Source organism: Panthera uncia, chromosome A2 (genome assembly GCF_023721935.1).
Source record: "Panthera uncia isolate 11264 chromosome A2, Puncia_PCG_1.0, whole genome shotgun sequence".
NCBI lineage: Eukaryota > Metazoa > Chordata > Mammalia > Carnivora > Felidae > Panthera > Panthera uncia.
This window is the reverse complement of record NC_064816.1, coordinates 7,606,479-7,629,591: the sequence shown is the minus strand read 5'-3', so window position 1 is coordinate 7,629,591 and position 23,113 is coordinate 7,606,479. Positions and strand designations below refer to the sequence as shown.

Genomic DNA, 23,113 nt, shown 5'->3' with positions numbered 1-23,113 from the left:
GGGGCACCCACTGCTCTGCTTCATAAGTTACACAGGTGAGTGCGGGAAACCAAGTGACACAGCTACTTTTTAAGGAGCTGGGCACTTTTTATTCATTAACGAAAGACAACCCTGGAGCAGTGTTAGCGCGTTTCCCACGTGGAATGCTGGGCATGGGAGACACACGGTGGGAAGGCTGCGGGCTGGCAGCAGAAGCCAGGATGCACGGCTGATCACGCAGACCCAGCCAATCGGGCAGTGGGCCCGGGCTCCCTACCTTGTGCATCTGATGCATGTTGTCCTGAGGGTACCCTCCAGGCCCCTGGGTCGGGATGGGGTGTCCTGCTGAGGGAGGCCCCGGACTGGGCCCCATCATGCTGTGTGCAGAGCCCGGCGAGGGGCCTGGGCTAGGGCCCAACATGGCTCCAGGGGAGGGGCCCGGGCCCGGGGAAGGGCCTGGCCGAGGAGTTCCGCCCAGCGGTGGGTCTGGAGTGGACATCTTCACAGGAGCTGCAGACAGTGGTCTCCTGCTAGAAAGAAGTCTTGGTCAGTCTGGGGTCGTAGCCACCACCAGGGAGAGTCAGAGCTGGCAAGGGAGGGCCACACGTAGTATCGTAAGCAGCACCAATCTGACAGGGAGCTGTCACCTTTGACGGGCAACCCCCACCACCCGGACCTTTCTCCTCCCTTCTTCTCAGAGGAGATAATACATCGGGCATACAAAATCAGATCACAGTCTCCCCCGAGGAATGGGACTCCGGAGGTGGAGGTATACAGCCACTGCCCCACCTGGGGATTCACTTCCCTTGCTGTTATTCTGATCACAGCAAAGAGAACATCTCAGGGTGGTGCCGATACACCCTTCACGCCTAACACCTGCCATCTTCCGATTTGACAAAAAGGGAGAGCAAGACTAAGACTCAAAGCCTCTGTTGGTGACAGTATCCACCTGGGCCTTGGGACACTCAACAAAACCAAATATTCATGGCAAGTGATGCCGGTTTCCCATTTAAGGCGGTGAGACCAAGTCCCTTTTAAATTAAATGAATACAAGTTTAACATGTAGGTTCATTTAAACTATTACACAAATAAAGGCGCTCTGATATCTCAGATACTTCCACAGTGATATTCACGTGTCTAAAGTCCATCGAAAGTTTCCATAATCTGAAAATTGATGCTCAGAACTACGACCCAGAGCCACGACGAGATCCAAACACATGCTAAGGGGGAAAAAAAAATCTAATGATGGTGGTAAGGTGATTAATTATGCTTGCTAAGACAGGGCCACGAGCTGGTAAATTTCATCCGGTTTTCAACAGTAAGGGTTCTAGGTTCAGGTAACCCTTCATCTGTTGTATAGTTACATATAGCCTTAAATACAATTCTCTTCAATTTAAGAACTTCTTTCATGATGATAGAGGAATACATCTTCAGAGCTGAAAGGTAGAAAACACAAGATCACAAGAACTTAAAATCTCCCAGCACCACACCAGACACGCAGAGGTGAAGTGCTTACCAGCCCTGCAGAGAGCAACGAGCAACCAAGCCCTCCTTATCCGAGCCAGGCAGGGTGACGGGGGTGGGGGTGGGAAGAAGGGGCCGGGGGTTTCCTCAGAGACGTGGGCCACCACCAGAGCCGTAAGGATGGAGCTGAGTCGGCCAGGGCAGACAGCTGCCCTCATGTGGCTGCCGGGACTCCCACCACACTTCACTGCCTCCCTTCTAGACTGTTCCACACGCAGGCGCACACATCCTCAACAGTATTACTCAGCACATGCTAGGCACGCTTCTCTTCATAGAATTCTACCCAGGACCACCTTTAACATGTAATAGTCTTCAAAAGGATTTCTAGTGGATTTCTGCTGTGTTCTCTCATTCTGCCACATACTGAGTTATTTAAAAGCCCCTCTCTTGTTGGCATGTCTCAAATGTGGGCTTTGTTTCTGTAGACTTTTCTGGTGTTGGGAGTGACTCTCTTTGTCCCGAAACTTTACTGGGCTCTTCTGGTTCTAAGGATAAGTTTTGTTAAGAAGTCTAAGAACATTTTTAATTCTCTTGATTAAAACAAAGTAAAGTTTTCATTTGAAAGATGGGCTTATTTTCCTGGGTAATCGATCAAAAGCCAAAACGTCTTTGTCCCAGTTTCATGGCTAAATAATCAGAGCAGAGAGAATCAGAAACTTTGGCAGGGCATGGACCAGTGACCAGCGCACCAGCCTGACTAGGAACAGACCCAATTGCTCAAGAAAGTGCTCACAATCCCTTCCTCACAAATCCAAAATCCCGTAAGCCCAGAGACGGGGAGAATCAAACTTTTAAAAAATAGAGACAAATGTGGAGCGCCTGGGTGGCTCAGTCAGTTAAGAATCCGACTTCGGCTCAGGTCATGATCTCAAGGTTAGTGAGTTCGAGCCTCACGTTGGGCACTGTGCTGACAGCTCAGAGCCTGGAGCCTGCTTCGGATTCTGTCTCCGTCTCTCTCTGCACCTGGCCTGCTCACGCTCTGTTCTGTCTCACAAAAATGAATAAACGTTAAGAAAAAAAAAATTTTTTTTTTTTTAAATAGAGACAAATTCATTTAGAAGCAAAATCAGACCTGATTCAGACATGTGTGAACAGTCCTACCTTCTGCTACAGAACTAGGATCCTGTTACCTCCAGACGCCGCTCCAGGCTCTGCCACGTGGCTGACCTGTATCCCAATCGTTTTCTAAAATGCTGATTCTCAAGTCTGAAACCTCCAGCCCAGGGTTTGTCTAGGGCAAGACGCACCTGCAGTCATACTTCACAGGTGGACACCTGAGTGACATGAACATAGCCACGGCCGGGGTCAAGGAAGATGGCTCCTCAGGGCGCCCCTCTGGACCCTTTGCGCCCACAGGGCCTCTCAGGCCCAGAGAGACTGCAGCGAGGTGACAAGAGAGACAGCGGCCCCGAAAATACTCAAAGGAGTCCCGTGGCATCTGGGAGCTCACAGATGCTTTCTCAACTGAAGGTCTCTATTCTTTTTTTTTTTTTTTTTAATGTTTATTTATTTTTGAGACAGAGAGAGACAGAGCATGAACGGGGGAGGAGCAGAGAGAGAGAGGGAGACACAGAATCCGAAGCAGGCTCCAGGCTCTGAGCTGTCAGCACAGAGCCCAATGCGGGGCTCGAACTCATGGACCATGAGATCGTGACCTGAGCTGAAGTCAGACGCTTAACCGACTGAGCCACCCAGGGGCCCCTGAAGGTCTCTATTCTAAGTCAAGCCAACTGAAACCAACAGCAAAATAAAATCTAGGGAACGTCATCTAGGGATGATGTCATCTCCTCACCTAAAGGCAGATGTGCCAAAGAGCAAACACTGGGGAGTGTCTTTGGAATGATGGTTCTTCTAAAAGTAGTTGATACTTAGTGTCAGACCTTCTTCCCATCAAAATGCAGCGTACCTCTAGAAATTAATTACCTCCACCCTCAGAAGCACTAACTTCATCAGCAGACACATGAAGTTTGCTGAAGATGCTGGAGGACATCAGATAATAATTTTGTGCCAAAATATGGCAACATCTACCTTTGAGAAGTACAGGGTTTCAGAAGAAACTTTTTTTTAAATGTATCTGTTTTTTTAAGTTTCCGTCTTTGAGAGAGAGAGAGAGAGAGAGAGAGAGAGAGAGAGAGAGAGAAAGCACAAGCGAGGGAGGGTCAGAGAGAGAAGGAGGAGAGAGCGAGAATCCTAAGCAGGCTCCCCACCAAGAGTGCAGAGCCTGATGTGGGACCAATCCCACGAACCATGAGATCATGACCTAAGTCAAAGTTGGACACTCAACTGACCAAGCCACCCAGGTGCCCCTGTATTTTTTCATTCCTAAAAAAAAAATTTTTTTAGGGACACCTGGGTGGCTCAGTCGGTTAAGCGTCCGACTTCAGCTCAAGTCATGAACTCGCCGTTTGTGAGTTCAAGCCCCACATCGTGCTGTGCTGACAGCTCAGAGCCTGGAGCCTGCTTTGGATTCTGTCTCCCTCTCTCTCTGTTCCTCCCCTGTTCGCACTCTGTCTCTCAAAATTAAATACAGATTAAAAAAAATTTTTTTTTTTTTTAGTTTTTAAGTTTGTCTATTTATTTGTGGGGGGAGAGGCAGAGAGACAATCCCAAGCAGGCTCCGCGCTGTCAGCACAGAGCCCAATGCGGGACTCAAACCCACAAACCGTTAAGATTATAACCTGAGCCGAAATCAAGAGTCAGACGCTTCACCAACTGAGAAACCCAGGAGCCCCCACAACAGGCTTTTAAAAATGTCATCTGCGGGGCGCCTGGGTGTTCAGTCAACCGGTTAAGTGTCCAACTTCAGCTCAGGTCACGATCTCACGGTTACGGTTTGTGAGTCTGAGCTCCACGTCGGCTCTGTGCTGAAGCTTGGAGCCTGGAGCTTGCTTCAGATTCTGTGTCTCCCCCTCTCTCTCTGCCCCTCCCCTGCTCATACTCTCTCTTTCTCAAAAACAAATAAAACATTAAAAAAAATAAAATAGGGCACCTGGGTGGCTCAATCGGTTAAGAGTCTGAGTCTTTTATTCGGCTCAGGTCATGCAGTCATGGTTTGTGAGATCAATTTCCGAGTCCAGCTCTGTCCTGACAGCGTGGAGCCTGTCTGGGATTCTCTCTTTTCTCTGCCTGTCTCCCACATGTGTGTACGCATGCACGCGCTCTCTCTCAAAATAAATGATCCTTAATAAATAAATAAAGTAATAAAAATAATACAAATGGCATTTGCTTCAGAAGCTGTCACCTCTGAAGCGTCAGGCTGCGATGAGGCAGGTAAGTGCACGGAGTCACCGGCAGCCAACTCATTTCTGGACTGAAAGCTCAGACACACGTGGGGAGTGACAGTAAAAGGAACCCAAAAAGTACAGACACAATGCAAAACCTTCCTGAGTAGCACAGTGGGGTGGGCCCCCCCAAACCCTGGTGCGCCCCATCAGGGTGCTGGCGTCTGCACGCAGACGCGTACCGGCAGGCCCCCAGCATCATGATGGAGAGGACAGGAAAGTGGAACGGGAGCAGCTCTCTGGTCCCGGGTGTGAAGAGGGAGCATCGGATTCACTCGCACGGAGCATCAGCACACCTAGGCGTACAGCTGGATGAATCCCAGATCAGACCGAACACTTCCGACATTCTCGAAGGCATCTGGGCCCCTCCCATGAAGACCACCCCCCCCCCCCCAGGGAAACACTGCTCTGCCTCTACCACTCTTTGGTTTCACCCGTTACTGAACTGCATCTGGAAAAAAAAAAGAAAGAAAAACCCACGGTGGTATCCTCTGACTCTTCTGCGAGGGGCACCCACGTTGCTGGGACGGTGGTCCTTCGTTCTTCTTCATCTGCCCACTCTCCTATTCGCAGACCCTGTGCGGCCAGGTTTGGGCTGTCGCGACTAAAGCTGCTACCAACGTCATCTGGCAGACGCACGCATTCATTTTCCTTGGGGACCCAGGAGTGGAACCGTTAGTCAGAGGAAGGCATAAATTTGGCTCTGGTAAGTATCGCCAGCTTTCCAAATCAGGACCACAGTCCCACACACCGCCATCCCCGCAGCAGAGGGTAACGCGTTCCAGCTCCTCTCTGTCAACGCTGGCGCTCGGCACTGTCGGTCCCTGTAACTTGTAACTGTTCCAGTGAGTGTATAATCGTATCTTATAATTTTCTTTGGCATTTCCCTTGCAACCAATGGCATCGAATCCCTTTCTGTATGCTGACTGGCCACGGAGATACTCACTTCTGCAGAGGCCCTGTTCTCACTAATGCTTCACTTGGGGATATGTGGTTCCTCGCCCAGTCTGGGGCTCACCCTTGCTTGCATTCTCCTAAGGGTGTCTCGGGACGCAGAGAAGTTCTTATTTTGTTTATTTTCTGCCTTTTCATTTTTTATTTATTTTAATATAATTTGTTGTCAAGTTGGCTAACATACAGCGTATACAGTGTGTTCTTGGTTTGGGGGGTAGATTCCCATGATTCATCACTTACATACGACACCCAGTGCCCAGAGAAGTTCTTATTTTAATGGCGTCTTATTTATCAGGTTTGTCCTTACATGGCTAATGGTTTTGGCGTCCTGTTCAAGAAAATTTTTGTCTCCCTGAGATCGTGAGAAACATGTATTTGGTCTCTGCCTTCAGTTTTTGACTAAAACCCTTGTAATTTCCTCAGGGATAGGAGGGTCTTTTATTCTAATGAAGGGACTCTGGGTGGCTCCTGGATAGCTTCAGGATGGGGGCTGGTTGCCAGAAAGACCAAACCATGACTAGAAGCTTCAGCCCCATCCTCCAAAGAGGGGAGAGGAATTGGAAAGTGAATTAATACACGTCTACATAATAAAGCATCCATAAAAACTCTAAGAGGCTAGGAGAGCTCTATGGGTTGGTGAGCACATCCATGTGCTAGGAGGATGGTGCATTCCTACTCCATGGGGACAGAAGTTCCTGGGATCAGGATCCTTCTAGATCTCAGTTTATTTACTTCTTCATACGGCTATTCATCCCTATCCTTTACAATATCCTTTATAATAAACTGGCAAACATAGGTAAATGGCTCAAGGTTGGTGAGCTATTATATCAAATAATTAAACCTGAGAAGGGGGTCATGGGAACCCCATTTGTAACCAAGTTGGACAGAAGCGCGGGTAACCTGGGGACCCACTCCTTGGGACCGGTGCCTGCAGTGGGGGGGCAGTCTTGTGGGACTGAGCCCCCAACCTCTGAGGTCTGCACTAACTTTGGGTAATCCGTGTCAGAGTTGAAGTGTAGGACACTCAGCTGGTATCTGCAGAAACTTGCTCGGTGTGGAAAACCCGTACATTTGGTGTTAGAGTGCTGTGAGCAGAGGAAATCGGTTTTCCTTTACAATCTCAAGGTCACGGAGATAGAGGAAGGAAAGGGATATTTTCAACTCCAGAGAGACTGTGACTTGCTCCGCTCCCTAGGGATTTACAACTGCTGAGGATGTTACCAGTCACAAAGAAGCCACAGGGAAGATGACCCAGCCAGAGCGGGGAGGCAGGGCTGCGTGTGGACTTTACCACTTGCCAACCACATGATCCTAGGTGGGCGACTTAACCTCCACCAGCCCGTTTCCTCCTCCGTAGGCTGGTGCGGAGGCCAATCCCCCCCTCAGGGGTCACAGCCGGCATCCCTCGAGTGAACGCAAGCAAGGCTCGTACGGGCAGAAAGTGATGCCCAGGGCCTCCACGTTCACCGAGCGGTCGCTTACTGCTTGTCACTACTGACCCAGAAGCAGCGGCCTCCTCTTCTCATAAAGACACGAGTAAACCAAGCCACGGAGTAAGTAACTGCTCTGGAGAACGTGCTTCCTAAACTTAGCCTCCCCCGCAGGACAAACCTCAAAGGATGCTCCTGTCCAGAAGTGCTCAGGAACAAACCCAGGAAGTAGAGGTTGCACAAGGCAGCTTTGCGGAACCGGAGGAGGAACACTGGCTGCCTGAAGGCCGCGCGGCCCCGTGTAAAGACCGGCTGTCCCAAGTGATGAGGTCCGCCCTGGCAATCGACAGGCAAGATCTGAGCTGCTGCAAATTCTCCCTTGCCCTCTCGGATCCCGCTCGCACAAATGCGGTGTTGTTACCCACCATCAAGCCCCTTTTGGCCAGCCAACCCTTCTTAAAGGGCAGGGGTGGGCCTGGCCCTCGAGAGAGCTGCGTATGATATGGGACAGGGCACTACTGCGATCCAGCGTGGTGCCCGCTCAGGAGGGCCTGAAAGCTTGGCCAGAAATTTCAGAAGGGAGGTGGATCTGAGGGCAAGGACCAGCCCAGCCCTCTCCCCACCCCTTCTTCCCTCATCACCAAACACCTCCACCTTTCCTATACAGTAAACTGAGGATTTGGCATTTTCAGCAAATTCCTTGGGTCCCCAAGGTTGTCCTATGGTCCTAGGGTTTCAGGTGGCTTCCATCATTCAGACCAGACTCCTGCAAGTCTCCCTGTGATGAGTCACTTGGTGTCTGGGCTGGAAAAAAGAAGGTAATTAAATACAAACACTGAAATCCATCTCAGACCAGTCAGCCACACCTAAGCAGCACAAGGGGACAAACAGTACCACCACTAGCACGTATTTCTGGGAGCCTAAGTGTGTGTGGCCTGTGGGTCAAGTGCGTCTGGGGGCTCCATGAGAAGGGAACAGAACCTGGGAATCTGGGTAGGCAGCCCAAAGGAATGTGATGGCAGATAAAACTACTCCGGGGCAAGAATCAAAACCCTGAAAGCTAAGACATTCGACAGGTTACAGGATGAAAAAAAAATGGGTTCCCAGGGCCAACGGGTCTAGAAGTGACGCGGTCTTATCACCTTGATTTCTCTGAGCACCCCAAGTGCTGAACAATCAGAACCCCCACACTATCCACGCCCCAGAAACGAGACGCTATCAAACATGAATGAAGTAGCTTCGTGCACACGGACGTGGAGGAAGGTCCGCGATGAAGCAGAGGAAAGAAGGGGGCACCAACGTAAGGTGTGCTTGGCCCAAGCCCCACTCTGCTGAGAGGAAGAACGTACGCGAGCTCATCTGCACGTACAGACCGGTCCCAAGAAAACGTGCCAAACTGTGGTTGGCAGCGGCCGGCAGCTCTCTCAGGAGGCGTATGATGGGGAACTGACACTTTCCACATCACAGAGCTCTGGTGTTTTTTGTGTCGGTGTGCTGTTGTTTTTTTACAATAACCTTCTACTACTTTTGCAATCCTATGTGTTCTTTTTAAAAAACACCAAAACCAACCAACCAACCAACCTACCTAGATCAGAAAAAGACCTGGGAAATAAATACCCAGAAGAAGATGGCCAGGGGGGTGCCTTTGTGGAAATAAAAGAGATGAAAGGATTTGAGGATTGCATTCTTTTCTACTTTCAACTTCATCAAAATCATCATTTAAAATAGAAACATCTATTGACGTTCAAATGCAGAACCAGACTGCTTGAGAAGTAGGTCTTCTTCTTTCATACCCCCCTTCGCTTTGCTCTTATAAAAAAGACCCATGGTTGCAACAACATGGATGGATCTAGAGAGTATAATGCTAAGTGAAGTCAGTCAGATAAAGACAAATACCATAGGATTGCACTCGTATGTGAAATTTAAGACACGAAACAAATGAAGAAAGAGAAAAAGAGACAAACCAAAAAACAGACTCGTTAACTATAGGGAACAAAGTGGTGGTTACGAGGGGAGGGGGGGTGGGGGGATGGGTGGGACAGGTGAAGGAGATTAATATACTTGCCCTGATGAACACTGAGTAATTTTTTTTTTAATTTTTTTTAACGTTTATTTATTTTTGAGACAGAGAGAGACAGAGCATGCACGGGGGAGGGTCAGAGAGAGGGAGACACAGAATCTGAAATAGGCTCCAGGCTCTGAGCTGTCAGCACAGAGCCCGACGCGGGGCTCGAACTCACAGACCGCGAGATCATGACCTGAGCCGAAGTCAGCCGCTTAACCGACTGAGCCACCCAGGTGCCCAACACTGAGTAATTTGTAATTCTTGTTTTTTTTAACTTTATTTATTTTGAGAGAGAGACAGAGAATGCAGGAGTTGGGGAGAGGCAGAGAGAGATTCTCAAGCAGGCTCTGCATTGCCAGCACAGAACCCGATGCAGGGCTCAAACCCACGAACTGTGACAGTATGACCTGAGCCAAAGAGCCAGATGCTTAACGGACAGAGCCACCCAGGCACCCCACTTCAACCACTACGTCATACACCTGAAACTAATATAACACTGTATGTTAACTATACTGGAATTAAAATTGAAAAAAGAAAATTAGTAAAAAGAATGGTGGTGGCCACCCACTGCAGCAAGACAGACGGCAGCTAACAGGCGATAAGGACCCTCTAAACTCTGCTTGCTGGGATTATGGTGTGTGGGTTTTCTTCTCCTATCTTGCCTGGAAATCAGCACTGTCCTTAAGTTTGGCCCCAAGAAAGCTGCTACGTTGCTTTTTGGGCACAGAGAAATTTGTTCCCTTACGTGTCTCATCAGCAGACACACTGTGGTCAAGCCATGGCAGGGTTCTCAGACTGATCAAGGAGGCTGGGCAGGATGCCTTTCAGCAAAAGCAGCTTTATTTGTTACATTAAAACTACAAAATGAGGTTTCCCCCCATACTCTACTAAGCAAAGCGTCCACACCCGAACGGATGGTGTGGGGCGCACTGGTCTGTGAACCTGAAAGGACGTATGGGACGAGGCATCCGCTGTCTCAGGGAACATATGGATAGCTTATTCCTGAGACGGTGCTTCCTCAACATTGGCTGTTCCACAGCTGGCTGTTGGGCATTTTCTTTGCAATATAATTAAGTAGCAAAACCTTGCCCTACGTTTAAAAAGGAATATAGTTCAGAAACAAACAAAAACCTCTGTCATGGTAATTAATTACAATGTCTTATCAGTTCTACCTAAAACGTAAACACACCAAGTCTGTATGTTACTAAGTACAGTAGTTCCTCTCCTCAAACCCCCCCATCCAGGTTTCACTTTCCAGTTTCAGTTACCCAGGGTCAATCGTGGTCTGCAAGCAGATGATCCCTGCACCCCCCGCCCCCCTGACCCCGCCAGGCTGGGTTTTGCCAGAAAATCAATTGTAGCTTAACGGTGCATCACAACGCCTACATTACTCACCTCACTTCATCTCATCACACAGGCATTTTATCACCTCGCATGGTCACAAGAACAGTAAGTACAGTATGATAAGGTGTTTTGAGAAAGAACACATTGACACACTTTTATCACAGTACATTGTCACAATTGCTCCATTTTATTATCGGTTGTTGTTGTTTACCTTAAAAATAAAACTGTCAGTTAACTTCCCAGCAAAAATGGGTTTATTTGGGAGTGGCAGGGAATCGCAATCCGGACAAGCAAACTATGGCAAAACCATAAGCAAGTCTAGGGAACAAAGAAGAACGCTCTTTTATGGAAGGAATGGGGGGCGTCAGGAGGGCTGGTATAAACTAGAAGCAAAGGGGCAGGTAGAAGTGTAGTAGTGTTTCATTGGCTGAGTTGTGACAGTCTCTCATTGGCTGGGCTGTTGCTGGGGCAGAAGAGAAACCTTTCTTCCTCAGCTGGGGTAGTCAAGTACTGTGACCTGCAAGCTTTGACTTGCAAGGTAGGTGTGTTCCTGTTGGGTCTGCAACCAATGACAAGCGTTGGGGTTTGAGAGCTCCCCCTTCTGTCTCCCCCATTCACTTTAAATGAGGTTTCCTGTCATTAATTTTCACGTTGCTAATCACTTACAGTGCCTCGACTGTAAATTAAACTTTACCGTAAGTATACATGTATAAGAAGACACAGTACAGATAGGGTTCAGTACTATCCATGGTTTCAGGCAACCACTGGGGGCGGGGTGTCTTGGAACGTATGCCTCATGGATATGGGAGTCTACTGTACTATTTTTAACACTAGGAATTATGCATCATTTTATTCATTGGAATCCACACCTCCTGCCCTTTAAAAAATTTTTCATTCAGGGGCACCTGTGTGGCTCAGTCGGTTGAGCATCTGACTCCTGATTTTGGCTCAGGTCATGATCTCAGGGTCTTGAGACCGAGCCCTGAGTGGGGCTCTGCGCTGAGCGTGGAGCCTGCTTAGGATTCTCTCTCTCTGACTCTCCCCCGTACGTGTACTCTCTCTCAAAAATAAATAAACATTAAAAAAAACTTTTTTGAAGAGCACCTCCTCATCTAAAAACACATCAGAAGAGGGGCACCTGGGTGGCTCAGTCGGTTCAGCGTCTGACTTTGGCTCGGGTCATGATCTCACGGTCCGTGAGTTCGAGCCCCGTGTCGGGCTCTGTGCTGACAGCTCAGAGCCTGAAGCCTGCTTCGGAGTCTGTGTCTCCCTCTCTCTCTGCCCCTCCCCTGCTCGTGCTCTGTCTCTCTCTGTCTCAAAAATAAATAAAAACATTAAAAAAAAAAATTTTTTTTAAATAAAACACACCAGAAGATGTGAAGACATGATGACAACCTGGCCAGTTCTCTGCCCTTGTGGAGTTCATGCTCTAATCCAGCAGGAAGATGCAGTGTCTCCACTGAGAGAACACAAACACTTTCCGATCTATCCACTAGACGGGCATTTGTCAAACTCTTTTGACCACGATCGTCGGTCACGACATGACCCAGCAAACACACATCAAGTAAATCCAACCAATTTTACAAATCTGTCCTGACCACGTTCCCTGTGAAACATGGATAGACTCTCTCCTTTTTCTCTTTTTAAGGCTGATCAAGTCACACTGGGTGGATGTCATGACCTGCTGCTGGGTCTCTTGTGGTACCTGCTGTATAGTCAACACAGAGCACAACACACAACTTGTGGAGAGGGCAGGAGAGAAGTCCCCCCAATAACAGCGGCACACAAAATGCAAGAATGGCCAGGGAGGCATGGTGGCCATACCTGTGGAGTTCTACCTGTGACAGACCCTGCCAGGTACCTCAAATATCGACTGAGAACCAACTCTGTGCTGAACAAAGTACCAGGTACTGGGCATCCAGCAGCCAACAAAATCCCTGCCTCGTTGGAACTGACGGTTCCTGGTGGAACTGACAACAGAGTGACAGAGGCGAGCACACAAATAAGTATGACACGATGTTACGGGGGGGTGGAAGTGGTATGAACTTCCACTGTGAAAAAAATAAGCAGGGTTAACCATCAAGCTGGCAGGAATCACTCTTTCAATCATAGTGGCCAGGGACGGGCTCCGTGAGGGGATACATCTAAGCAGACACCTGAAGCGGAAAGGGAGGCCAACCATCCAGTGGGTGGGCAAGGGACCACCAACAAGTACAAAGGCCCTGGGACGGGACTGTGCTGGATTAGAGCAGAGGAGGGATGCGGCAGGAGACGAAGTCAGAGATGAGCGGGGAGAGCAGATCGCAGGCCTGAAGGGCAGCAGTGAGGAGGTAAGAGTCTATTCTAGGTTCAAGGGAAACCCTCTGGAATGTTCTGGGCATGGCAGTGACACGGTCTGATGATGGTTTTAGAAGATTTCTCTGGACACAGTGATGGAACAGATGTAAGGGTAAAAGAATGAAAGGAGTCAGTGGTGACCAAGGTAACCAACAGGGTCTCAGCACATTATCTTTTGAAATATAAAAGGCGCCCCCTCCCCCCCCCCCCCCCCCCGCCTGCCCCTGCCTTGAGCCAGGTTTGGCAAAGCCCAGACAGGCTGGATTTCACCTCACATCCTTTGGTTCGATACTGGTGACTGGAGGTGCCAACTGGGGAGGCTACGGGAGGACCAAGGGTTTTCTTTTTTTTTTTTTTTTAATTTTTTTTTTCAACGTTTTTTATTTATTGTTGGGACAGAGAGAGACAGAGCATGAACGGGGGAGGGGCAGAGAGAGAGAGGGAGACACAGAATCGAAAACAGGCTCCAGGCTCCGAGCCATCAGCCCAGAGCCTGACGCGGGGCTCGAACTCACGGACCGCGAGATCGTGACCTGGCTGAAGTCGGACGCTTAACCGACTGCGCCACCCAGGCGCCCCGGACCAAGGGTTTTCTGCTCAGAGAGGTTAAGTCATTGGTCCAACATCACACAGGAAGTAGAGTCCTGCCTCAAGTCTGTCTGACTCCAAAGCCTGAGTAACGAATTTAGTCTAAGTATCAAAAGGCAGGACAGCCCGGAAGGGTGCAAAGTGCAGGCAAATGGAAGCACTCTGACAGGCAGGAATATCCACAGCGTGTTCCCAGGAGGTGGGCACGGGCATTCAGCACAACAGCAGACCAGGCTGTGACCAAAAGCACACCCAGCAGTCATCAGGGCCAGATGTAGCTCTCAGGGCCCAACAAGCAGACCCCTGTGCTGCATCGTCACCTTTAAGACAATGACACCACCCACCGTGCCCCTTTACTGGGACTTTTGGTGCAAATCAAGGTGGCACACGTCAAATCCCGTCCCCTCTGTAACAGGTAAGGCAGCAACTGCCACGCAGCCACCTGCTTCCTGAGCCAGTGGGGCATGACTTACCAGCGAAAGGAGAACTTAAACCATCCCAAGGAGCCATTTTAAAGCCCATTGCTACTAAAAATGGGGTCCGTCCTCCTTTATCTCACACACCGAGCAAAACCCAGACAGTAACAAGTATCCACAGGCGAAAATGAAGACATGCTTCATTTAACAAAGTAACAGTCCCCAGGCAAAGCTCTGGAGACCAGTCTAGCCGCAAAGGCATCGAAGGGGCCTGGGCTGGTTTATGCCCTGCTAACACCTCTTTTCTAAAGAAAGCCCCTTCTCTGAGGGAACTGTAAGGAAATGGATGCATCCCTTCCGTTCTTTCTGCCCTGTGCAATCCAACTGCTCAGCAAACCCAGCTGGGTACCCGGCACTACCCTCAAGGCCAATTCCCTTACATGAAGATGATTCGAGGTCAAATTTCTCATACCCATCAAATCCATGTCCTGAAAAATTAGTATCATCAGCATGCAGTTAACAAAAAACTCCAACTAAGATACTACCAATCATATCAATGAGCCTTATACTTCTTAGGGATGATCTCCGTAAGGGTGACAGCAATGGCAACTCCATTTAGCCTCAGACCTGATTCTGATGTGCTCCCCCGCAGACATTTCCCCCCAATATTCTGGCAGCTGTTACCTCCCCTTTATTGGAGGTTTTGCACATCCCTTTGATTTGATTTTTTTTAACTTCAATTCTCTCTTAAGTGTTCCAATCAATGTTACAAGTCATGAGGAAATATGTGAGATGGGAAACAAACACTTGATATCTTCCAAAACCAAGGCCACCGAACACACGCCTCTCTTTCCAACGCATTATGGTGAAATCACACGCTTACAATTTTTCAATGATGGAAGACAAAACAGAAGAGCTGATTCCTTTGAATCACTTTGAAAACATACAGAACTCTCACAACAGGGTAAAAATGTATTCTGTATCTCAACCTGCCAGGGTGTTGTAGGAACCCTAACACGTGACAATAGCTACCAACTATTTAGCACTATGTGCCAGGCACTGTTCTGAGCACTATACAGTTGTCGTTGTTTAGTCCTTGCAACAAACCTAGTAGCTGGGTACCATTACTGTCTCCCTTTGCAAATAAGGAGATAGATATGACTGAATGAGAACAGGGCCCTTGTCTGCCTGTTCCTGGCTGAATCCCCAGCCTCCGTCAGGGCCTGGCTTGTGGCAGGCTGTCAAAGCCCACTTGTTCGAATGGGGAATGTGAGGCTGGGGAACTTCTTGCACAACTCCAGGGGGCACCATTCATGTTGTGTTCTGTCTATGGTGGGTGTGAATGGGTCCCTCTGTGTGACGGCAGCCTTAATAACTGAGGCCAAAATTGGATGGCACATCTGAGGATTCACTAAGTGCTGGGAACTGTCACCTCCGTTTCTCTGAGGCACCAAGAGGGAAAGTGGCAAAGCCAGGAGTCAAACCCACAAGGCTGACTAGAACCCTTGGTGAAGAAATATCCCTAAATGTCAGTTGCTTCACCGGCAGAATGCTGTTCTCACCCAACACACCTCATCCCATAACAGAGAAGACAAGGGGCTGGTCTAGGGCTACCTCTCAGTGTTCTGAGGATCCATAAGGTGTGACAAAGGTATGTGGCACAGAGAGGAGCATTTATGATCGCCATAAGTATGTATGCACCAATTTTAAAGAAACTACAATATATATATAACCAGCTCATCAAACCTGGGCTTCTTGGGATATAGAATGATTCTAAATTATGTTGCTCACTTTTTAGATAGTCAACATATATATGTCTACATATGTATAAACACGTACACACAACAAACAACATTACCTCCAATGAAGTGAGTGTTCCCTATAGTGACTGCAGTGTGTGAAGCGGCTCCCCATGTCATGTTCTCAACCCTGACAACTGTCTGAGGCAGCATTGCTGTCATACCTGTTTCACAAGTGGGGGGACCTGCTGGTAAATGCCTTGCTCGAGGTCAAACTAGGATTTAGAAAGCTAGGTGTGAATCCAGGAGGTCTGATTCCAGAACTAGCAGTCCTGACCACCACCCCACACCCTCATTCCCTGGCGACAATGGCCTGTTAAACCAACACGGGCAACGAACGCTTACTGCTTACAACCCACCCCCAGTCCTGCGTCAAGCATTTCACACATAAATCCACTCCATCCTCCCCGGGGCTCTCCTCATTCACTCCACAAATGTTCCCTAAGGACCTACTATGTGCCAGACCCAGGGGACACACTGGGAGACCAAGCAGACATGATCCCTGCTCTGATGGCCCTCAGAGAAGAATGAATGAGTAATTACAAACTGGGGTAACTGCTACACAAGAAAGGATCAAGGTGATGTGCGAGTGTAGCACTGCACAGCAACGACCGGTCCAAGGGCTCAAATGCACTGGCCCTGATTCTGAGTAAAGGCCCCCTCTTCCACACAATCTCGATGATCTCTGGCCCCCATCGCTCCCCCGTGCATCTACTGTGTTCCTCGCACAGGAAGGGTAGTGAGGATTCCATGACAGGCCACAGGGAGCTGTTCCCACCTTTACCATCTGTTCCCCTGCAAGACTGGAGAGGCTCCTCAGGGCATCCAATCACCAACCATCTAACACCCAGTAGGGACTCAACAAATATTTGCTCAACAATGAAGGAGGAGGGGGTGCCTGGGTTGGCTCAGTCTGTTAAGCATCTCAGCTGAGGTGGAGACCAACCCCCTCTCCCCACCTTCAGGCTCTGCAGAGCCAGCTTGGGATTCTCCTTCTCTCTCCCCTTCCCCACTCACACTTTTTCTCTCTTAAAATAAACATGGAAAAAAAAAAAAATGAAGGAGATTGGGCCTGACAATTAACAACAGCACTTCCCACTTATCAGAAACCATTTTACAGGTTTTCACCAACTCTATTTGTGGCATTATCCCCATTTCACAAATGAGGAAACTAAAAGGTTCAGAGAGATTAAGCTATTTATCTAAGATCACACAGCTAAGTGACCGACATCGACCATAAGCAAACTCCAATCCGGTCTGTCAGTTCAAATTGAAAACTTGTTTCAAATTCCTAGGAAGTGACTTTTGCACGTATTCCCTACTTTTCCAAGGATTCACTGGGGGCAAAAAAAACCAAGACTCGTGTCTTCAACACCAGCACAAAACACTCTCCGAAAGGCCCACGTTTTAAATAAAAGCCTTAATCTGGAAAATCAATTGGAAGGAAGGCGAAAGGATGCAAAACAAAAACAATGCTTTCAAGAGCAAACAGTTCTACCCGTCCTCCCTCACTCGCTCTAGACTCCCCACTTTAGGGCAAACATTTTTGAAGTCGCCGCTTGCAAGAGGTTGGGGGAGTTCTTTACTTTTCCTTGAAAAATCTAGACTACGTGATTTTCTTAAATAAAATTTTAGGTCGGCTAACCCAAAGGGATTGCTAATGCTAATGCTCGTTTCCAGGCGACACTAGATTCATTTGGGGTTTTTCCTACTGAGCCCCGGCCGCCACCTCCCCCAAAAGACATTTGGGTCGGACCCGTTACAACGTAGCCAGAGAAGCCCCAACGCCATGCTATTGTTGCTGCCGCGACGGATACGGCGACTGGGGGCCGGGACACCGGCCCGCCGAGGAGGCGGAGAGCTTTGTCCGGCGACCCCGGCGAGAGCGCGCGCGCGGCCTCCACGCGGCCCGGGCCCCCACCCCACGGCCCGCGGATGCTGTAGCCGCCGCGGCCTCGCTACACTGTGGCCTTCTCCGCGCGCGCGGTGCCGGCCAGGCTTCTTGACCCTCGGGCGCCGCCGTACCCCAGCCCCGCTGTGGGCGCCGGCGGCCCCCTCCCCCCTCGGCGCCCCGGCTCCATTCAAACCGTCCTCCCAAGCCCCGCGCCACGCTCCCCCCGCGGCCCGCGTTCCTCACCGAGAGCCGCCGGCGCCGTCGCCTTCCCGGCGCCGCCCCCGCCCCTCCGCGCGGGGCCGGGGGCAGAGTGGGCGTCTCGCCTCTCCTCACGAAACAAAGAAGCCGCCGCCGCCACCGCCGCCGAGAGAGGGTAAGTCTCGCGCGCGCGCCCGCTCGCCTCGGCCGCCCCCCCACGCCGCCCGCGCCCCCGCTGCGCGCGCACTCGCCAGCTCCCCTCCCCCCTACGGTCGGCTTCTCTCGCTTCCGCCGCCCGCCCGGCCTCGTGCGCGCGCCCGTCCGCCCTTCCGCTCCCAGCGCGCGTGCGCGTCCGCTCGGGGCCTAGCGGAGGTAGGCGGGACCAGAGAAAGCTGGCGCTCCAGATGTTCTCCCCCGACCCAATCCGGGAAGGTCTTGCTCATGCGCACCGGCGTCTTCGTCCTCACGCTGCGTCCCCACGCTGCCGAGCATGCGCAGAGCGGGCGCCACTGCGGCGGTGGCTGCGTTGGTTCCCGCGGCTGCGGCGGGGGGTTGGGGGATGGGATGGGATGGAATGGCGGCGGGGTCTGCAGGGAAGGGTTGGCCGAGGGGCTTTGAGACCCGCAGATGAAGACCCGAGGCCGTGCGTAAGGTCGGGAGGCGGGCAGGCTAGACTGGGGCCAAGGGCGGGTCTGGGAGCTGCTTTTTTTTTTATTTTTGGTTGGGGGATGGCGGGGTCTGTTCAGCAAAGCCAGGTGGCCTTCGATCGTGGCTTTTTTTTTTTTTTTTTTTTTTTTTTTTTAGAACTTACCTAGCACTGTTGGTTTGGCAAATAATTTTTGACCTACTGCTGAGTCCTAGACGCAAGTGCTGTGGCACCGCACAGACGATCTCAACCGTTGTGGAACTAGGAAGGCAAGCGAGAGGCAAGAGAAATAAGTAAAATACATTGTGTTGGGACGGAAACGTGGAGAGTCGTGGAAATTTTAAATGGAGCAGCCAGAGAAGGCGTCCCTGGGAAGATGTTGGAGTCAAAACATGAAAGAGCCTTGTTCTTAGTGTGGAGGACCTGAGCCTCTAGGCCTCTTCTCTGTGTTTTGAAAGGGTCTCCAGTTGTTTCAGTTCTCCGAGTGGTCAAGTGCTCCCCTAAGTCAGGGCCCACAGCCTGTCCTTGTTCCTGCCTCCCTCAAGCCTGCTCTTAATCTTCAGGTCTCAGCCGACAGAATCACCTCAAGCCTCACCTCCTTTTGATCACTGCCTCCTTTTTCTTTCCTTCATGTTTGAGTGCCCTTTTTATTGTCTGCCTTCTTACCCTCAATTTAAATGGCAAAGATGTGGGGCACCTGGATGGCTCAGTCAGTTAAGCGTGGGACTCTTGACTTCAGCTCAGGTCATTACCTCACGGTGTGTGGATTCGAGCCTCACATCCGGCTCTGTGCTGACAGCTCAGAACCTGGAGCCTGCTTGCTTCACATTCTGTGTGTCTCCCTCTCTCTGCCCCTACCCCGCTTGTGCTTTGCCTGTCTGTCTGTCTCTCTCTCTCAAAGATAAACATTTAAAATAAAATAAATGGTAAAGATGTTACCAATTTAGTCACTATTGAATACCTAGCATTTACATCTACGTACAGATAAATCATTGTGGTGTGCCGGCCGCCCCCTATGTGATACTTTAATTAAAAAAATTTTTTTTAAATGTTTATTTTTGATAGAGATAGAGCATAAGCTTGGGAGGGGCAGAGAGAGGGGGAGACACAGAATCTGAAGCAGGCTTCAGGCTCTGAGCTGTCAGCACAGAGCTCAACACAGGGCTCAAAACTCAGGAGTCAGGAGATCAGGAGATCATGACATGAGTCGAAGTCAGACACTGAATCGACTAAGCCACACGGGTGCCCCTAAATTTTTTAATTGAAAGAATAATGCAGATGGATTGCCGATTAAGTGTGTATCATGGCTGCATTAGCTCATTGCTGCTTTTTTTTTTTTTTTTTTTTTTTTTTGGTACGGTTTTCCAATTTATTTAGAAAAATAGACTCTGAATTCATGTTCACCCCGGGGGCTACATGGGATGACAGTAAGGAGACACCTGAAATGAGCTGAGGAACGTTAAGCACTAGTATCTGAAGGCTGGGAGCAGAAGCTAGGGACCTGGTCCTTCTAGTTCAGAGTGGGGACCCGGCTCCCCTCTCATCCTCCCCATTCAGTAATCTTCAGCCATGGCCAGTAGGACAAGGCTGGTCCAGCCCTGGCAACGGGGGCAGCCCATACCCCACCCATCCCGGTCACCATACTGCTCCCCACGACACTTGCAATATTGGGTAGACCGTGAGATCTCAATGCTGGAGTCCGAAAAGACCTGGACCCAAAACCTGACTCCACTGGTAGTAGCTGGGTGTTGCCAGAAACATTTACTGGACTCTTCTGCACTTTCCTTTCTTCACCTGTACGATGGAAACAATAACAACACTCCCCTCCACAGATTCCTTATGAGGAATCTGTGGAAGCAGGCCACCTGGGAGTTTTCTGAACCTTAGCTCATGATGTTGAATAATGCACATGAAATGGGCAAGTGGGGTCTGAATTTCAGTCTCGTTCCCTCAGGTGGTGTTTCTTAAACGTCCTTGACATACTAAACACTGAGCTGGTCCCTGGCCTCCAGTGGTACGCTGAGCAGACAGTGTCCTGGTCGTGATGTGGACAATCTGTGAGTTCAGGTGACCGTCTCCCATATTGATCAGCTAATACATGATAGGAAAATGTTAAGTGCAACGGAAGAAAGGCCCACAGCGCAGAGATCATAACGGGACCCTCCTGGAGTTGAGCACTCAAGTCAGCTAGACCTCTCGGAGAAAGACGCGCTTATGCCAAGTCGCAAAAGATGAGCAAGGGCCGGGAGGAGGAGGGCACTAGGTAGAGGGAACAAGATGTACCAGGCCCCCGAGGAGGAAGAGAGCGTTGGAACAGAAGAAGGCCCATTTGGCTGAGGAGGGCAGATCAACGACAGCTACGCTGGGCGGGGCCTCGTAGCCTGCGGTGAGGCTCTTTAGCTTTTCCCTGACCACGTTGGGGAAGTATTCGAAAGGCTTTAATCAAGAGAGTCCCATAGTTACTCATGCTGCAGGGTGGAGTCTGGGCTGAAGGGGAAGAAGGACGGGAGGTGATGAGTCCCTTTAGGCCATTGCCACGGCCCGGGGTAGAATGGATGGTGGCCTACGGTAGGGTGAGGTTGGTAGAGTGAGGTTGGTAGACGTAGAGAGAGGTGGAGGAAATTGGAGGTAGAATGGATAGAAGCTGAAGGAATAGACCTGAGAGGTGAAAGCGTGAGCAGCTTTCTCTGCAGGGGAGACCATGAGGACATGAGAATGGCGGCAAGGAAGGAGCTAGAGTCCTGCTTTAAGGGCAAGATGTCTATCGGGAACAGTTTTGTAGACCAGTGCTTCGTGGCTGTACGTTGGGATCCCAGTGTAAATAAAACTGGTGCCTTTAACGCTCAGGGTCTGCGATACGTGTTACGTTCATTTTCATGTGTGGCATGAGTTAAAATGAAGTTCATTGTTTTCTGGAGGGATATCTAATTGTCCCAGCCCCAGTCCTGAAATGTCTGCTCCCACATTGAATTACTGTGGCACTTTTGTCAAAATCGATTCACTGTTGAAGCATGAGTCTGATTCTGGATTCCCAGGTTTTGTTATTGATCGATAAGTCTACGTTATGCTAAGACCACACTGTCTTGGTAAGTGTAGCTTTATAATAAGTCTTGAAATCAGGTACTCCTCCGAATTTGCCCTTTTTAAAAATTGTTTTGGTTACTCTAGGTCCTCGCATTTCTGTGTAAATTTTAGAATCAGCCTGTCAATTTCTACCAAAAACTGCTGGGATTTTGAGTGGGATCGCATTGAATCTGTAGGCCAATTTGGGGAGAATTGTTACCTTAATATTACATCCTCTGATCCATGAACATGGTGTATCTGTTTATTTAGGTCTTCTCTAACTTCTGTTAAATTTGCTCTTTTCAGGCCTTTCCTATTCCACTGGAATGACTCTTCAAGCTCACAGGCACCTGCCTGTTGCTAAACGCAGGAGTCAATTCTCATCTTCACTTTCCCTGACCCTCTGGCAACAGTTGACACGTTACCTCCTTAGAACATTCTATTCATGGGGCGCCTGGGTGGGTGGCTCAGTCGGTTGAGCGTCTGACTTCAACTCAGACCATGATCTAGTGGTTCACGAGTTCGAGCCCCGCGTCGGGCTCTGTGCTAACAGCTCAGAACCTGCAGACTGCTTTGGATTCTCTCTCTCTCTCAAAACTAAATAAACATTAAAAATTAAAAAAAAAAAAAAAGACATTGTATTCACTTGGCTTCCAACGCACCGCACACTTAACACACTTCTGGGTTTCTTCCCATGCCAATAGCTGCTCTTTCCCAGGCTCCCTTGTAGCTTCCTCTTCTTCCCACTCACCTCTTGGTAACGAACTACCCCAGGACTTGGTCCCCTATCTGTATTCACACCCTTAGCTTCCAGTCTTGTGACCGTAAGAAACCATCTACATCCTAGGTATCTAACCCAAAGGAATAGAAAATAGGTACTTGAACAAATACTTGAAAACAAATATTTATTGCTGTGCCACTACTCACCAAAGCTAAAAGTTGGAAACAGTCCAAGTGTCTGTTAACAGATGAATGGATGGACTGTGGTGTACACATTCAATGGAATGTTCATCCACAAAAAGAAATGAAGTTCTAATGCATGCTATGAGGTGGGTGAACCTTGAAACCGTGCTAAATAAAAGAAATCAGACAGTCTGTTGCAAATGCCCAGAATAGGCAAATCCATACAGACAGAAAGCAGATTGCCCAGGGTCTTGGGAGAAGGGGGAGGGAATACCTGCTTGATTGGTTCAGGGTTTTATTTGGGGATGATGAAAATATTTTGGAACTAGATAGACGCGGAGCTTACACATTGTGAATGCACTAAATACCACTGAGTTGCTCATTTTCTTTTTCTTTTCTTTTTTTTTTTTTTGTTTATTTAGAGAGAGAGAGAGAGAGAGAGAGCGAATGGAAGAAGGGCAGAGAGAGAGAGAATCCCCAGCAGGCTCCATACCACCAGTGCAGAGCCTGATGCAGGGCTCAAACTCATGAACCATGAGATCATGACCTGAGCTGAAATCAAGAGTCCAACGATTAGCCAACTGAGCTACCCAGGCGCCCCTGTATTGTTCATTTTAAAATGTCTAATTCTGTAGGGCGCCTGGGTGGCTCAGTCGGTTAAGCATCCGACTTCAGCTCAGGTCACAATCTCA

General features: G+C 49.4%; 1 protein-coding gene and 1 long non-coding RNA gene across 6 annotated transcripts in view; one reads left to right on the top strand and one right to left on the bottom strand.

The window, feature by feature from the left end:
* SMARCA4 (SWI/SNF related, matrix associated, actin dependent regulator of chromatin, subfamily a, member 4) overlaps nucleotides 1-17,989 on the bottom strand; it is a 90,557-nt gene extending 72,568 nt beyond the window's left edge. The window contains exons 1-2 of one of the 5 annotated variants that reach the window (XM_049639849.1): nucleotides 17,855-17,989; nucleotides 257-509 (exon numbers count right to left, since the gene is read on the bottom strand). In XM_049639849.1, the coding sequence (XP_049495806.1) occupies nucleotides 257-478 (222 nt within the window). In that variant the 5' untranslated portion in view covers nucleotides 479-509; nucleotides 17,855-17,989. The remainder of the gene's footprint in view (nucleotides 1-256; nucleotides 510-17,854) is intronic. The other 4 variants (XM_049639850.1, XM_049639848.1, XM_049639852.1 and 1 more) reach the window with 4 other exon arrangements.
* Nucleotides 17,990-20,048: 2,059 nt separating this feature from the next.
* Nucleotides 20,049-23,113, top strand: part of LOC125928993 (uncharacterized) — an 8,327-nt gene continuing 5,262 nt past the window's right edge. The window contains exons 1-2 of the long non-coding RNA XR_007459786.1: nucleotides 20,049-20,512; nucleotides 21,825-23,101. This is a non-coding gene — a long non-coding RNA (uncharacterized LOC125928993). The remainder of the gene's footprint in view (nucleotides 20,513-21,824; nucleotides 23,102-23,113) is intronic.